This window comes from Ovis canadensis, chromosome 15 (assembly GCF_042477335.2).
Source record: "Ovis canadensis isolate MfBH-ARS-UI-01 breed Bighorn chromosome 15, ARS-UI_OviCan_v2, whole genome shotgun sequence".
Lineage (NCBI taxonomy): Eukaryota > Metazoa > Chordata > Mammalia > Artiodactyla > Bovidae > Ovis > Ovis canadensis.
Window position 1 is genome coordinate 72,094,857 of NC_091259.1, and position 17,218 is coordinate 72,112,074.

Genomic DNA, 17,218 nt, shown 5'->3' on the forward strand with positions numbered 1-17,218 from the left:
ATAGTCTTTTTTGACTTTCCTTCTAAGCCTGTGGAGTGATTTAGACCATGAGATTAAAAAAAAAAAAAAAAGAGCCTGGAGCAGTGTAAGAAACTGGATGGGGCAGAGATGAGAAGGCTGGCTGGGTATCATCCAAAAGTCGAGGCCATGACCGTGTGGTTAGAAAGGACAGAGAGCACCAGGCCTTAAGCCGTCTCAGGCCACAGCTGCCCAAAGGCTCAGATGTGTGCGGGAGAGGCTGGAGGTGGCCAGCAGTGAGGTCTGTCCTTGGGAGTGTGCTGGGGTGTGACCAGTGCCACGGGGCTCACCTTAGGCTTTCTGATGATTTTATATTTCATTATTTGGCATTGATTTAGAAATTCTGAGACTCTCTTTGTATCTGATCTCAAGTATCTCTACCTGGAATAGGAATCTTACTTAAGAAAAGCCCCCCCTGGAACCCAGATACCTCTCTTTCTGAGTATCTGGATGTTAATATCCAAGATCAGCATTTTGTACCTTAAAAAATTTTTTTTTTCCATCAAATAAAATCTCGTGCTTGTGCTCAATCGCTTCAGTCATATCTGACTGCTTGCAGTCCCATGGACTGTAGCTCGCCAGGCTTCTCTGTCTATGGGATTTCCCAGGGCAAGAATACTGGAGTGGGTTTCCATGCCCTCGTCCAGGGGATCTTCCTACACAGGGACGGAACCGAGTCTGCTGCACCTCCTGCCTTGCAGGTGGATTCTTTACTGCTGAGTCACCAGGGAAGCCATGAATTCTCCTACACCTAACGTATTTGTTGAGCACTTAGTACGTTCCAGTTACTCTGCTACACTGTTGAGTTTTCTCATCCCATCCTCAACTCGAGGTCCTAGATCACGTAGCCTATTTTACAAAGTAAATGAAGAACCAAAGGCAGAGAATGGTGAAAGCCCTTCTGGAGGTTACACAATGAGTAAGTGGCCGAGCAAGGTGAAAAGTGCAAGTGAAAGTCACTCAGTTGTGTCTGGCTCTTTGTGACCCCATGGACTATACAGTCCATGGAATTCCCCTGGCCAGAATGCTGGAGTGGGTAGCCGTTCCCTTCTCCAGGGGATCTTCCCATCCCAGAGATCAAACCCAGGTCTCCCACAATGCAGGTGGATTCTTTACCAGCTGAGCCACAAGGGAAGCCCAAGGAGGAGGTCATTTAGGTGTAACCCAGCTCCTGCAGCCAAGCCTTGGGAACCACTATGCTGCACTGTCTTTGGAATCAAAGTGAGGGTGGGGGTGGAGAGGGGGGCCTAAAGCTTGTCCATCTCAGCTGTCACTCCAGGTCCTCAAGGGACCTCCCAAGAACCCCTAGAGCTGCCCCAACCTAGAAAACTCTGCTGCAAAGTATAAGCAAGATCCTAAAGCCAAGGTACACTGCACATTGGCCTGGCCATCTTGGCCATCAGGGGAGGGAGGTGTGGGTTTGTGGAGGGTCAGGATAGAGTTCCAGAAAGTAGGGGTGAGTCAGGATATTCCATGACTTGTCAGATGCTTGGCTACTGGAACTCGATTGGAGAAATCATCTTTTAAAAACATTACCTGCTAGTGAAATATACACAGCTCCCCACTATCCACCTTGGATAAAATGTTCCAGTACCTGTAATTCTTTATTTTAAAAGAGCTGAAAGGTGAACTCATGACATTCTAGAGCATTGTGCAATCTGTGACCGTCCACTCGCCAGCCTGCAGGGCAGCCTCTAAGTGCTGGTTTTAAGAGAGGCCAGGTCCTGAGCTCTTAACACACGGAGGGTGAATGTTTGGCTGCCTCTGCTAGAGCCATTTAAGAGTCAGTAAACAGCTGGTTCTCCTGACCATATTGCTTATTCCTCCCTGCCCTTTTTGTTCATGGATATCATTTATCCAGCAAGCATACCATTTCTGTCTCCTTTTCTCTCCTTTTTTGTCTCAAAGTGTCTAAGCTGCCAACAATTCTGAACTGGATAGGTTGAGATAGAGACCTGTGTTGCTTTTGTTCAATATGAAAAGTGAGGCAAGGAGAGAGAAACCTATTTTTCCATGTGGTGTCTTGGCTGCAGTGACAACCTACCAAGTGCCTGGCACTTTGCTAAGCACATATGCAGAATCTCAGTCAATCCTCCCAACACAGGGAAGCAGATGCTATTTTAGCCAAGGAAAACTTATCTCAGAGATGTTAGGGAAAACCTAGCCAAGGTCACGGGGCCAGTCAGTGCCAGCACCAGCCCCATCACCTTGGACCCAAACAGGAAGCTGCCATTTGGACAACCCTGACTTCAAGCTGGAATTTCCTAGGAGGTGGGCAAGGACTTCAGAAGAGATGGCCACTAAGGTGGCAAGTTGGCAGAGCAGTGTCTGGAGGAGAACTTGGCTATCTCCTGATACATCCCTCTCAGATGTATCTCCCAGGTCACCTCCTGGGAGAAAAAAAGACAGAAGGCCCTGCAGGGCATTCCTCCCACCAGTGGGACCCAGGGAGACTGGTCCTCACTTGGAACTGTTTCACACCCAAACTTGACCTTTTTAAGCTCAGAAACACTCAGCTCCTGGAATCCAGAGGGCGAGAGGGCAAGCCCCAAACCTGGCCCCTCCCTTGGTAATGGCAGGAAGCTGGCCCACTCTTGCCATGCCTGGCTCCAAAGTCTGAGCTCTTGACAACTACAGAAGCTCCTGGAACACTGCATGGGGTAGGCACCTGAAGCTACCCTCTCCCATCCGACTCTGACAGCACCTGGTAGAAGAAGCAGGAAGGGGGGGCTCCCAGGATGGCAGGTCTGGGTTATGTGTGGGTGGGGCTGGGCTCCACCATCATGGGACACTCAGGGAAGAGACGAGGACTTGGAAACCTCTGTTTTCCTCCTTCAGATTTAGCCTCTTGACGGAACACTGGGTGGGAGGGTAGGGAGAGACTGAGTACATTTCTCATTGTCTTTTTGGGAACGAGGCGCTCTTTAGGCTTGAAGAAGAACTGTCCTGTGCAGCTGGATGAGTCAGGTCCCCATGCAATGATCTGGACCCTGGTGAGAGTGAACCATGTCACAGGCACGTGTATGTCACGTGTAGGGTTAGGGGAGGGTGTGGGATTGGTCTATGTAAGCACGTGCCTCGGGTCTGTCTGTGCAGTGCTGGTGTCTGGCCTGGAGGCAGGCACTCCTTGAGGGGGGCATTTCACACTGACCTCGGAGACTCACCCTCTCCTTGATGCCACCTGCTTTCTGACCCCGAGTGTGAGCCCCACTGGGCTGGAACACACAGGGTCAAGGCCGGGTGGTGAGGCCCGAGGGCTGGATCGGCGCTTGCGTCACCCCCACCGCGGGTCGTGTACTTGCTGTGCTAGAGTCGGCCAGGCTTGCCGTGATGTGCAGTCACGCGGCACCTGGGGACAGCAGCCCTCGGAGGGTTTCTGGGGCAAAGCTCAGCTGGACTCGCTTTGGCTTATGGCCTGCACAAGGCCCCGTGCTTCCTTCTTAGGTGGAGAGAACTGGACTAGGAGAGGAGGAAGTGTGGGGAGGGCGGCCCCGGGGGACAATGAGGGGACCCCTGTTTACTGAGCGCTTCCTTGGTTGCCAGGTTATATATTTCACAGTTTGGCTCTCCTGATCCTTATAGAACTCATCATCCCTGCTCTAGCGATAAGGAAATAAAAGTTCAGAGAATAGCTATAATATTAATACTGATAACCACAGCATTACACCATATGTAAGATGAGCATGTAGGATAGTTGTCAATGTGCATGAGACTCAGTTAACTGTTAGACCTTGGGTGGGTCACGAAACCTCTCTGTGCCTCAGTTTCTTCATCTATAAAATGGGAATAATAATTACTAATTTCTCTTACGGTTTCTGTAAGGATGAAATGAGTGTTTGGCACAGGGTCTGGGGCACAGCTAGTAAGTATTTAGCAAATGTTGGCTAAAGCCAGGATGCTCAAGCAATCACAGTGTACTTACTAGGCTTCAGCCTAAGGGTTTTTACTATTTTGTTTAAATTAATTGCTCCAGGAGATTGGTGTTATCTCCTTTTTACCCATTAGCAAAATAAGGCTCAGAGAGGTTAGTGGAGTTTCCCAAGGCCACAGAGCCGGGAAGAGGTTGCAGTGAGGATTGATTCCAGGGCTTTCTTCTGTGCAGAAGTGGCTCTTCCTTCTGCCCCGGACTCTGGCAACCCTCTGTCCTGAACGCTGGTGAGAGCTGGCCTTTTCAGGCCAGCCTGGCCTTGCCGCCCACCTGAGGCCAGCGCCACCTCCTGCCCCAGCCTGTCCCAGCTCAGATGGGCTTCTCCAGTCGTACGCACCTGTCTGATGCTCAAAGGCAGGGTAATACTCTTCATTGCTGAACAGGTCAGTCCACGACATCAGGGGGTCACAGAAGGACGTGTTGGGCAGGAAGGTGCTGTGTGTCACTGAGTCTAACATCACCCTGTAATAGCAGAAGAGGCTGTGAGGAGGTGGTAAACCACGCTGCAGGAGACCCCAGCAGGGCAGCACTTGCTTTTTGGTTTTAGACTGTATCACTGGCATAAGGGATCTTAGTTCCCCACCTGGGGACTGAACACATGCCCCATGTAGTAGAAGCATAGAGTCTTAACCACTGGGCTGCCAGGGAAGTCCCTACATTTGGCTTTTAATTCTGTCAGCAAACACAAACATGCAGCCTCCCAGGAGCCAGGCATTCCTCTAAGTGCCTTCCACGGGGACATTATTTAATCCTTGCAGCATCCTGCGAGGTTTGTGTGTGCATCCCCATTTTATAGATGAGAAAAACTGAGGCAGAGAGGTTGAGACAATTGCCCAGGTAACATGCCCAGTAAGTGGCAAAGCTGGCATTTGAGGATGAAGGTTTTAATTGTGCAATAATGCCTCGTTCTTTACTTTTCCTGTTCTCTCTCACCTGGCCCCTGAACTCTGGATTATAATGTCTAAAAATATACTTCTGAAAACAGGGAAAGAATTATTATAAGTGAATATGCCCACAAACACTAATCCACAATTCTGAAATCTGAAAGCTCTGAAACTGAAACTATATTTGTATGTGTTTGGTGTCAACTTATCTCCCAGCAAAAACAGTCGCGAATTGATTGCTATAAAACTTTTATATATATCTATACTTCTATATATGTATGTAAACTAAACTGTACATTTATTAAACATATATAACTATAGTATGCCATACAGTTTAATATCTATAGCTATAGTTTCATTTGTTCTACTTGATGAGTATTCATGTGATACACTGCAGAAAATATTGATGCATTTAAGCAGTCCAAGCAGGCAATACCTTGAGAGGAGTAATCTGTGCTCTGCAGTATATACCCTGGGTGGCTTCCTGATACTTGAAGAATTCTGAATTCTGCACCACGTCCCACCCCAGGGTTTTGGATAAGAGAGTGGGGACTTGTCACCACTGTAACACACTTGCTTCACTGAGTGCCCTGGGCTGAGCAGTTTATTATTCGTGGTGTCCCCAGAACAACCACTCTGAGTCAGGGTCTGGTAGGCATTCTGTCTTAAAGATGAGGGATGGGAGCTCTGAGATTCCAGATGACACACCCCATACCACCCAGGTGGCAGGTGACGGAGTTTGAGTGACAGCTCAGGTTGGTCTATTTAAGAAGAAATAATCCTAGCTGCTGTGCATACCAGCGAGTGGGAACTTTTGGGAAAAGATGTCTGATTGAGGTTGGAGAGGGGATAGAAAAGAAGGGGCAAACATTCTTGCCCACATTAGTTTCCTCTTTCAAATTTCCCTTTGTTGTTTTCCATATTCCCACAATTCAGAGGAAAAAAAAAAAGAATTCATTCTTGGTGAATTAGAAAAACCTGTTCCCCCATATTCTCTTATTATTATTGCAATAATATTGATGAGATACTTGGCTCTACCCCTTCAGCAAAGAGGATACGGCAGCTCGAGGTCACACAGCTGGGAAGTGGCAAAGCAAAGACTAGATTCCACGTCTTGGGTTATTAAGTGCATGGAATTTTAAGATGGTCAAGAACTTATAAATCATCTAGTCCAGTGTTTTCCAAACTTTAGTTATTCACCTGCCCTGTGATAACTTACTTATTTTAAAAAAATCACCTCCCTTATTGTTTAACATAACTGCATTTACTTAAAAGGAAAACTTTATATCATTACTATAAATGGAAAGCCAGGATTCATTTAATATACATAAAAATAAAGACATAAGCTTTGACATAAAAATAAGTCATCCATTCATTGCCTGGATCAGAGGGTCTAGGCACAACCTACAGGCACAGTCTAATCCACCACCTGTTTTTGAATGGCTCACAGATAAAAATGATTTTACATTTTTAAATGGTTACATATTAAATGGTTATATAATATGTGCATAATGCACTTGATTTTGCCTTTAGGCCTGCAAATCCTAAAATATTCACTATCTGGTGCTTTAAGAAAATGTCTGCTACCCCTGGCTGGATTTATAGCACGTATCATGAGTGGCCTGGCATGTTGGAAATTAATGTCAGTCCAATCTTTCCCACATCCAGACGTTTTACAGTTGTGAAAATTAAGGCCTAAGAAATCTGTGTAACTTTGTCAAAGTCACACACCCTATAGTGTAGGGAATTAAGTTTTTTCCAGTGTTCAACCCATCTGCTTTCCTTTCTACAAACGCTCACAGCCTCATCTGCTCACAGACACATCCCAGGCTCACTACCAGGACAATCCGGATCTTGATCCCGAGAGGGTCAGGGACTGTGTGATTCCAGAATCAGAGATCAATTCTTTGGGGATATTTGCAAGTCTGTCATGATCATCACTATCAGATATGCACGAGAACTCTGCTCCAGACAGAGAAACACCTGAATTCAGATTCTCACATACAGGCACCCTCTCTGGGCATCACTGGAAAGTTGCCAGACCTCACTAGGAAGTCTCCTTCCTGATTCCCGGAGAGGGTTAACGTGCCCCGCAGATTATCATGTTCCTGGATCTCCCCCTGGGAGCCGTATCAAGCAGAGGTCAAGGCTGCCTGGGTCTGGACTCTGATTTTCCCACAGATTGACTGGTTTTATATCCCTGAGCAGGTGGCTGGATGAGGAGGGATGGGGGTGGGAGGCTATGAGGGAGAAAGAGGCTTGGTGGGAGCCCAAAGCCTTTTCTACTTTCTGGGCTTGACCCCAGAAAAGTTCTCCTAAGTGACGGTTCAAGGTAAAAATACCCCCTACCCCTCTGGGTTGGAGGCTCAGAAAATGGGAGAAGAGGGTGGCAGACCTCTGACATAACCTTCACGGGTGGGCTTGGAGAAAGGAGAGGGGGCCTCCATGTGGAGAACAGTTCCCAGGTCTCTGGTGTTAATTAGAAACCCTCCAGATATAGGATCCAACAGTAGGAATGTGCTTCTTCATCTCTGCCTGACAAAGCTCTCAAAAGTCATTCGGCAAATTGAATCTGATCACAGAAAAAGTAGGAATCTCTATGACCAGTACAATATTTACCTCTTAGAAGGATTTCTTTTTTTCTCTTCCCACCACCCTACTCTCTGGCACTGTGATCTCTCCAGTGCTATATTCAGTGGTGTCTGTATCTGATTCCCTTTGGGGGTTCCTTCTATGGCAAACTATATCCATTAAGTTTTCTTAAAGGTCTGTTTCCAGTATACAACCTGCTGTTTTTCTTCCGTAATTATTTTTTTGCTTTGTGGAAAAGTGTGTTTTATAAAAGGCAGCAGCTTTTCTTTTTTCTATTGCAGTGGGAGGAGGGGATATTGTTAATTCTTGGACTCTCCACAAAAGACCTTGGCCACTTAACCAGCAGGCCCTAGGTGTGAAAGTTCAGGAATAATGGCTGCTTTGTATTCAGCAGTCCAGGTTCTTAGGCCTTCTACAGTCCTTGCAATCACTGAACACTTTAGCTCTTCAGATTTCTTTAATGTAGGTGGAAGAGGGTGGTGGGCAACAACAGCTTTTGGGTTCCCTCTTCTCAGGGTGGACATAGAGGCCCAGTAATATATAGTTTTAGGCCTGAAGTTAGAATATGTATTCCGACAGGGGGACAGTGACCACAGAGGGAAAAAATTCATAAAAAAAATTGGTCTTGAGGGTCAAAAAAATCTTAACCAGCATTATCCTTTATGACTCTTCAAAGCCCACAGTACATAAATGATGAATGGAAAATCTGTGACATTAACATGTCATGGAGGGGGTAAGATTAAGAAACAATGATCTAGGGGACTTCCCTGGTGGTTCAGTGGTTAAGACTTCACCTTCCAATGCAGGGGAGAGTGGGTTCAATCCCTGCCTGGGGAGCTAAGACCCCATATGTGGCCTAAAAACCAAAACATAAAACAGAAGCAATATTTCAACCAATTCAATAAAGACTTTTGAAAATTGTCCACCTTAAAAAATTCTTAAAAAAAAAAGAACAAAAAGGGGGTGATAATGGAAAAAGAAAGGTTGAGAAGCATTGGGTTAGACTTAAGAGTCAGCAGCAGGACAAGTAGGGGAAGCCTAGGGAGTTTACTAGGCCTGCTATTGTAACCCCACATTTTTGTTTTTTGAGAGTTGTCATGATTCTGCCTCTTGCTTTTCTTGGAGCCTCAATACTTCATCGGCTGCATGAATACAACAATGAGATGGACTCTAACCCATACCCTAGCTGCGTGATTTTCTTCAGGATCCCACCCGATTTGGCTGACACAGCCACACACGTGCACACATACATGTAGGCACATATGATGGTTATAGTTGGATATTGCGGTCGAGTACGCTTACCAAATTGGAGTACAATTCAATCATACAGAGACGAAATTTTAGCTATAAAAAATTCCCATGATTTTCTCTTCTCCTTTTCCTCCCATACCCACTTTCAGCCATGATCTCTGGACACTCTTTGCCTGGATTAGCCAGACCCCTTAAGTATTCTGAACCCTCGCTCACTGCCCATCTGCAGACCTATGGCGGTAGAATTCAGTCTCCCCAAAGTGTAATCAGCACTTTAGCTGCCCAGTAGGTAGGAAAGAATCAAGTACTTTCAGCACAAGAAGGGAGAATCAAGTGGGTTCTCTTCCATGCACGAGAAAGCCTGGCTGGACCTTTGGGAATGGCATGGACGCTTAGGTCCCTGGTGCCTCCGGGGGCTTCCTAACCCTTCTGACAGTTTGGTTCACTCACCAAGGGTGCACCGGAAGGGTCCACACAGTCAGAGAGACAGGCCTGTGGGCTTCTTGCCCTCACACGAGTCAGAGGCAGCAGTCACAGGTGTGGTGTCCATGGCACCTCTGTTCAGCCTTCCAGAGAGAGCGGAAGGCGCAAACCACCCAGCCTTGGCCAGTCTGCCAGACAAGGAAAATTCCTTCCTGACCCTGGCAGAGATCATCAACTTCACTCTGGGCATGTGACCAAAAATTCACCCAATTAAGCACCTACACATTGGCTGTTTATGCACCAAAGCATCACTGCGCAGAACGGGCTGTGAAGGTGTAAACCATGGAAAAAGGGGCTCGGGAGGACCTTCCTTGATCCCACCATCAGGGCCATCTTGCTGGGAAGAATAATGCTTTTCTTCCTCTAAAGTCCCAGTGATACCCCAATGCCCACCAGGTCCCGAGCCCTACGGGCAAGGCAGGGTCCACTTCCTACCTTTTGGACCTCCCTCAGAAGAGACACATGGAGGAAAACCCATTGGTTGAACTATTTCAATGCTTTCTGCTAAAGGCTTGTGGGTTGGGTGCCTGAGTGTTTGCTCTTCTGGGAAAAACCAGAGCAGCTACGAGACTGCTTTGCTAATGTCTTGCCAAGTGATTCCTCATCTTCCTTTGGTTTGTATCAGAAGTTTGCTAGTTTGTTCTTTTTTAGTTGTTTTTCGAAAGGTGCTGGCAAAGACTCATAGGAGTTGTGCTGAATAGTTTACCATGGGCTCCCATACAAGGCTCATTGGGTTTGGGTTAAACCCATGTGTGTGTGCTCAGTCGGGTCCAAACTCCGCAATGCTATGGGCTGGAGCCTGCCAAGCTTCTCTGTCCATGAGATTCTCTAGGCAAGAATACTGGAGTGGGTTTCCATGCCCTTCTCCAGGGAATCTTCCCAACTTGGGGATGGAACCGGCATCTCCTGCAGCTCTTGCATTGCAGGTGGATTCTTTACCCAGTGAGCTACCTGGGAAGCTATATTAAATCCATTGGGATTTAAATCCTACTTCTGCCACCCACAAGGAAAGGGATGTGGGACACATTTCTTACTACTCAGCCTACTGAAATTTTAATTTTTATATTCTTTATTTTTGTTTCATATAAGGTGTGTTGTGTCAAAATCCACAACCCACTTTGAGCTCATCTCTCAAATGGAGATTTTAACATGCAATACTCAGGATAACCCAAAGATTTAACAAAATTAGGTAATATATGTAGATGAACAGATATAACATATATGTCTATTACTGTCCCAGCAGGGGATGGGGGAATCAATTGTCATCAGTATTCTAAAAGGTTGCTACTTAGGTAACTTCTGAGAAAAGCAGACAACCAATCTGTGAAAACTCTTACCAAGAACACTTTGAATTGCCAAAAAACCCTCTCACAGAAAACATGAGGACAAAAGGATTAAGCTTTCACTCAGAAGGGCAAACAACCTCTTCCCCTGGGGCTTGAGGCTGAAACATGACGCTGTCTCCCAGAATCACTTTACCTTGCTAGGCTTCAGTTTCCTCCTCTGTAAAGACAATTAGGGATCATTGTCCCTAATGATCTCTGACAGCCTTTCCAGTTTGTAAAATTCTCAACACAGCAGAATGAAGCACATCAGAATGAATGTGGGTTCTCAGCTCCAGCGGGAGAAGGGAGCATGTGCTACACCAGTCTGCCAGCAGGGGGCGGACGCTCAAGAACCTCACATAGTGCAGCGTCTTAGAAAAGGTCTGAGAACACAGTGGAAAAACCCTAACCATTGCTTTTCTGGAAGCATTTTGTACTGAGGAGGTGTGAGAGTGCACAATGGGTTTCTTTTAAGCTATTATGTTCAGACAATCTCCTGAAAAATTCCCCAAACTGTAATAAGGCAACTATTATTTTTTTCTGTTTCAAGGGGGTGCTCCATGAGCAGGCCAATGGGAAAAGGAGGCACTTAGGCAGGAGGAGGTGGGCTTTTCTTGAAGCTGAATATTTTTTGGTGTAAAATCCAGCTTTCCTTCCTCAGGTTAGCTTGAAGAAGGGTAGAGAATGGCGTGCCCGTACGCCATTCTCTCTCAGTGAGTTCCCCTTGGTTTAATCAAGTGACCCAGAGGGGGCAGGGGCTGCCACGAAGGAGTTGGGTGGCTACACAGCCTGAGGAAGCAAAAACGTCTCTCTCAGGCCAGCAGTTAAATCCCAGTCAAACAGCTCCGGGGAGGTACTGTGACTGATGGACGTGGCAGGAGGCCTGGCCATCTGGAGCTGGGGACGGACCCACAGACCCAGGCCCCCCACCAGAGCTACTAAGCCCTGACGCCCCTTACGACTTATCCAAAAGAGCAAAGAAAAGGTGCTTACGTGAGGACGGCAGTGCTGGGTCCAAAGAGGAGGTTTTCAAAGCAAGAGAAGGCAGGCACTCCCAGCACCGGCGTACGGTGGAAATAAAGGCACCTGTAGCCTTGTGATATAAGTAACACCTACAGACAGGTCCGTTTGGTTTTTCAGGTTTATGCACAACCCCTTTGATGACGGTGACATACAGTGACACGGCTCCTTGGAGGGGGAACGGTTCTCACACACAGAAAGTTTACCTTTATCCTGCTTTTGTGCACAGCTCCCCCCACCCCACCGCGGCTCCCCTGCTCCCCACCCGGGGAGTCAGTAAACAAGCTGAGAATTCTTCTCGCCTCTGGGAGCTTTGCTGGATCCTGTGTTTGCTGGGAACTCTCTTTTGGGCAAGCTGGAGGGGAAACAGGAATCTAGCCGTGGTGCCCATCTCTGCAGCCCTTCTCCCCCTCCCCCACCCCAGCAGTAAGGTGGAAGGGTAGGATAGGGCAGTGGTTAAGAACAGACTCTGCAGCTAGACGATTTTTTTTGTTTTTTTTTGGCAGTTAGATGCCTGAATTCAAATCTAGGTGCATCATTTTCTAGTCATGTCACCTTGAACCACTTAACTAGTTAGCTAATAGCTTAAGTCGCTCTAATGCAAATAACAGGACCTACCCTCATATGAGGTCCTGCGAGTGAAGCACTGTGTGAGCTCTTTGTTTCGATCTGATTGTAGTGTTTTCTTTGACCCTTCTCCACCACTTCCTCTAAACTCATGCCTTCCCAGCAGACTGAAGGGAACAGCCAGTTTGTTGAACCAATGTTGGGGCCTTGTTTCTACTTTTTCACCCAAAGCATAACCAGCCATCGCACACATTAACTTATTCAACTTCTAACCTCTTGGGACATAATGTGCCATGGGGTTGTTTTCTCTCTTACCTCCCCTTTACAGATGGAGAAAAGAAGAGGTTTAGGGGCTCGGCCAGGTGACCACAGCTATGAGGCTGGGGTCTTACTTGGATGCCAGCTCTCAGGTGTCTTTGTGAGACAAAGACTACCTGCATCCCTATAAGAGCAGAAACTGGACCCATCTTAGGCTGAAAACAGAAGTCCCCGGTCACCTGCAGAATGGCACTGATGGCCCCCTGCCTTTTGGCCCTGTGCTTCCAGCTCTCCCGGGCAGCCGAGACCTATGTCCAAACTGCAGACTCTGAGCTTTAGAGTGAGAGCAGGGACTGGTCTGTTAGGTTTTCTTGGGAGCACCAGGCATGGGTACAAACGCAAATACAAACACACATACAGTCTGGGGAAACAAAAGGCAGTTCATTAGCGGACTCAAGCGTCATCATGGAAAACTTGTTGAAGGAAGATAAGAGGACTGCTGGGGATTCTGACTAACTGTGTAACCTCAGGCAAGTCAGGTAGCTTCTCTGGGCTTCACATCCCCTGATGGTAAAAGGAGGAGGCTGGCTTAGAATTGAAATTTTCAAACTGTGCTCTGAGGAACCCTTGGAGCTGCTGGGGGTGTGAGAGAATGGGATCAGAGTGGGTTAGGCTCCAGGCGGCTCCTCCCTGATTCAGTAAGAGCATCTCGGCTTTTATATCAATCTTCAGGATAAGATTTCTCTTGAACAAAAGAATCCACACTTGAAAAGAGTCTGCAGAGAATGGGATTAGGTGGTCACTGAGATTCCTTTGAGCTTTAAAATTCTGCGATTTGCCTCTTTCTCCTCTGTGTCTGGGGGATCTGGTTGGTCATACACACTGTTTCCCACTGTTGGGTAATTTCCCATCTTGTCACGAGTCTTGGAAAGTCTTCTTATGTTTATATCTACACACATATGTTCTTCTTAGTGGAGAGAGTTTCATGGAAAACATCGTATTCTGATATTGTTTTTAGAAAAGAGTCTTTGGAGAAATTACATTTGTTTCTGTGCTGTCTTGGCTCAGCTATTTCAGAGTGAAAAGTTTCTGGCTGTAAACGTGTATGACACAGAACTGTTGGTCTCCTGGACCTGAGTGTGTAATACAGCATATCTGGGTGCCCATGTGGGAAATTACAGGCTTCTGGGCTAGTGAATAAAAAGGGTGATTAAGATAAAACCGAAATAAAAGAGGAATTTGACTCTAATTAAATCTAACTATCACATTGAACCTAAATTTGGTTGGAGTGGAGATCTTGAATGATATCAAACACTAAGCTCATAAAACCTGTATTTGAATGTCAGAGGAGGACCAAAGGAATAAGGCATTCTAGACTTTCCAGCCCAACCTCCCTCTGCTGTCTCAACCACATAGCAATACAGGTAGCATGAATTAGGCTTACAAGAACCACAGAGTGACTAAGCCTGGATTCTATATTTTTTAAAAGATTTTTTGATGTGGATCATTTAAAAAGTTTTTTTCTTTAATTGAAATTGTTGCAATATTGCTTCTGTTTTATGTTTTGGATTTTTGGCCATGAGGCACGTGGGGTCTCAGTTCCCCAGCCGAGGATAGAACCCATACCCCCAGCACTGAATGGTGAAGTCTTAACCACTGGACCACCAGTGAAATTTCTAAGCCTGGATTCTGCAGAGAGACTTTATAGGTTTGAATCCTGACTTTGCCATTTTCTGGCTGAGTGAGTCTGGGAAACTCCCTTAAATTCCTTACATCCTAGTTCCCTCATGTGTAAAGTCGCGGGGGTGGGGGCGCGGAAAGAATGCCTCCCTTGTAGGGTGTTGGGTGAGTTAAATGAATTAAAAGCTGAGAAGAGGTGAGAGCCCTAGAATGAACTCTGTTATCTACGTGCTGTGTGTGCGTGTGTTCAGTCGTGTCTGACTCTTTGCCACCCTAAGGACTGTAGCCAACCAGGCTCCTCTCTGTCCAGGCAGGAATACTGGAGTGGGCTGCCATGCTCTCCTCCAGGGGATCTTCATGACCCATGGATAGAACTCATGTCTCCTGTGTCTCCTGCATTGCAGGCACTCTGTACCTCTGAGCCACCACAGAAGACCCTATCTACATGCTGGCCTGTTACATTTGTTAAAGTAATTAAACAAGGAGGCTGTTTGACTGTGGTGCCTTTAATGCCCGGTTAGCCTACACAAGCAAACTGATGCCTCAGTCAAAGCTGATTGTAAAGGCACTCAGGTCCAAAGAAAAAGAAATTCGAAACCACCAATCACAGACAGCCAACTAGGATTTCCCAGATAAAGCAACTGCTTAAGCGAAAGCCAATCAAATAATTTCCTTGCTTTCTTCCATGTCTGCACTATAAAAGCCATTCCCAGGACTTCCCCGGTGGTCCAATGGTTAAGACAGGGTGTTCCACTGCAGGGGGCACGGGTTGGATTCCTGGTCAGGGAACTCAGGTCCCTCGTGCCACATGGTGTGACCAGAAAACAGAAGAAAATAAAAAAGTCACTCCCCTGGCTCTTGTTGGTGGAGTGCTTCTAAACTAATCACTTGCAGTCTGGGGATGCCGGATTGGAATTGATGTTTGCTCAAATAGACACTTGATAACTTTCATGTGCCTTATCTTGTAATACATTCACTACTTTAAATTCTCATAACTCTCTGATGAGGATGCTACTTATTATCCCCATTTTACAGATAAAGGAACTGAGGCATAGAGAAGTGAAGTAATTTGCCCACGGTCACACAGCTAGTAAGTGGCAGAGGAGTATTTTCTGCCTCCGGAGCCCATCCTCTTAACCACCATGCTGACTGGTCCCTGGGTGCTCCTAGTTCCCTCATGAGAGGGGACAGGAGGAGGGAATCGACCACATGCCGAGAACTGTTTTAGAACCGCTCACCTGTTGTCCCGTGGTTATTTTTCACTGTTATCCTGAAAAGTAGCTATGACTACCTTCTTTTAAAGGATGAAGAATCAGAGTTGTCAGGCTTGTTGGGTGTCACCCAGCTGGGCAGTGGCCAAGCCTGGGTTGAACTCAAGGCTTCCCACTGTTAAAATCACAGTGTAGACATAAGAGTTCAAGCTGGTCTCAGAGGGGGTCCTTCCCTCTCGGTTGGCTTAAGATCCCTGGGTCTCATGACTGTTGCACCCACAGTCTGTCTCTCAGAGTAGAATAGAAATTCTGTTACCTCCTTGATTTTCTGGTGTCTAGTGTGGTTCTTGGGACAAAGAAGACGCTCTTTACATGCATGTATCATGGGAGTGAATTAAAAGGCAAGCCTCCTGACATAAGGCTGGAGGTTCCTACCCAGTTCCTTTCACTAGATGTAATGGGTTCCCTTCTTCTCCTAGACCCTGACTCTGGTTAACCCGAGCCAGCATTTCTTTAGTCATTTTTCTCTCCCTCAGTCTATCACCCTCATGACCCAAGGGGCAGCACAGGCTGAAAACAAAAGTGAATTAAAAAATACATTTAGCTAAATTCAGAGATGAGGCCATTAGCAGGAACAGACTTTCAGGGTGAAGATAAAATATATGAGCTATGGATTAGGATCTCTGTCTCCATTATCTTAAAACCATTTTTTTTTTTTTTTTGGAAAAGAGTCTGTTGGAGAAATTACATTTTCTATGCTCTATTGGCTTAAATATCTAGAATGAAAGGTTTTCTGTTTGTGGATATGTATGATAACAAGCTCCTGGCACCTGCCACCTGGGAGCCATTAGATGAGGCCTCACACTGTAAGGCTTCAGTTTCCTCATCTGGACATACCTACTCTGATTCCTGGTACACATTAAGTTCTCACTGAATGGTGACTCCTATGGTCTATGGAGAGAAATGTAGATGTTGGTTGAGATCACCCACCTTTGAGATTATCACACCAAGTAGGATACTGTTGCCCTTCTGCAATGAATAATCACAATCGCTACCATTTATCTGGCACTTACTACTTGCCAGACATTGCCTAGGCATGCTCCATGTATTAAATCATTTAATTTTTGCATCACTCCTGTGAGGAAGGTGCTATTATTATTATCTAAAACTTACTAATGAGGAAACAGGCATAGAAAGTTCAAGGGACTTGCCAAATATCACATAGCTGGTAGAACATGAAGCAGGATTTGAGTCTAGGTTATCAGAGGGCAGACACACTGAAACCATAAACGCAGAAAACTAGCCAATCTGATCACATGGACCACAGCCTTGTCTAACTCAGTGAAACTAAGCCATGCTGTGTGGGGCCACCCAAGACGGGAGGGTCATGGTGGAGAGGTCTGACAGAATGTGGTCCACTGGAGAAGGGAATGGCAAACCACTTCAGTAGTCTTGCCTTGAGAACCCCATGAACAGTATGAAAAGGCAAAATGATAGGATACTGAAAGAGGAACTCCCCAGGTCAGTAGGTGCCCAATATGCTACTGGACATCAGTGGAGCAATAACTCCAGAAAGAATGAAGGGATGGAGCCAAAGCAAAAGCAATACCCAGCTGTGGATGTGACTGGTGATAGAAGCAAGGTCCAATGTTGTAAAGAGCAATATTGCATAGGAACCTGGAATGTCAGGTCCATGAATCAAGGCAAATTTGAAGTGGTCAAACAGGAGGTGGCAAGAGTGAACGTCGACATTCTAGGAATCAGAGAACTAAAATGGACTGGAATGGGTGAATTTAACTCAGATGACCATTATATCTACTACTGTGGGCAGGAATCCCTCAGAAGAAATGGAGTAGCCATCACGATCAACAAAAGAGTCTGAAATGCAGTACTTGGATGCAATCTCAAAAACGACAGAATGATCTCTGTTTGTTTCCAAGGCAAACCATTCAATATCACAGTTATCCAAGCCTATGCCCCAAGCAGTAATGCTGAAGAAGG

At 46.3% G+C, this 17,218-nt stretch overlaps 1 protein-coding gene across 2 annotated transcripts in view; it reads right to left on the minus strand.

Annotated features, from left to right (window-relative positions):
* ELF5 (E74 like ETS transcription factor 5) overlaps positions 1–11,726 on the minus strand; it is a 32,931-nt gene extending 21,205 nt beyond the window's left edge. Inside the window, exons 1-2 of one of the 2 annotated variants that reach the window (XM_069554720.1) lie at positions 11,475–11,726; positions 4,284–4,408 (exon numbers count right to left, since the gene is read on the minus strand). In XM_069554720.1, the coding sequence (XP_069410821.1) occupies positions 4,284–4,404 (121 nt within the window). In that variant the 5' untranslated portion in view covers positions 4,405–4,408; positions 11,475–11,726. Of the gene's footprint in view, positions 1–4,283; positions 4,409–9,123; positions 9,729–11,474 lie in introns of those variants that run through there. The other variant, XM_069554719.1, reaches the window with a different exon arrangement.
* Positions 11,727–17,218: the final 5,492 nt, after the last annotated feature.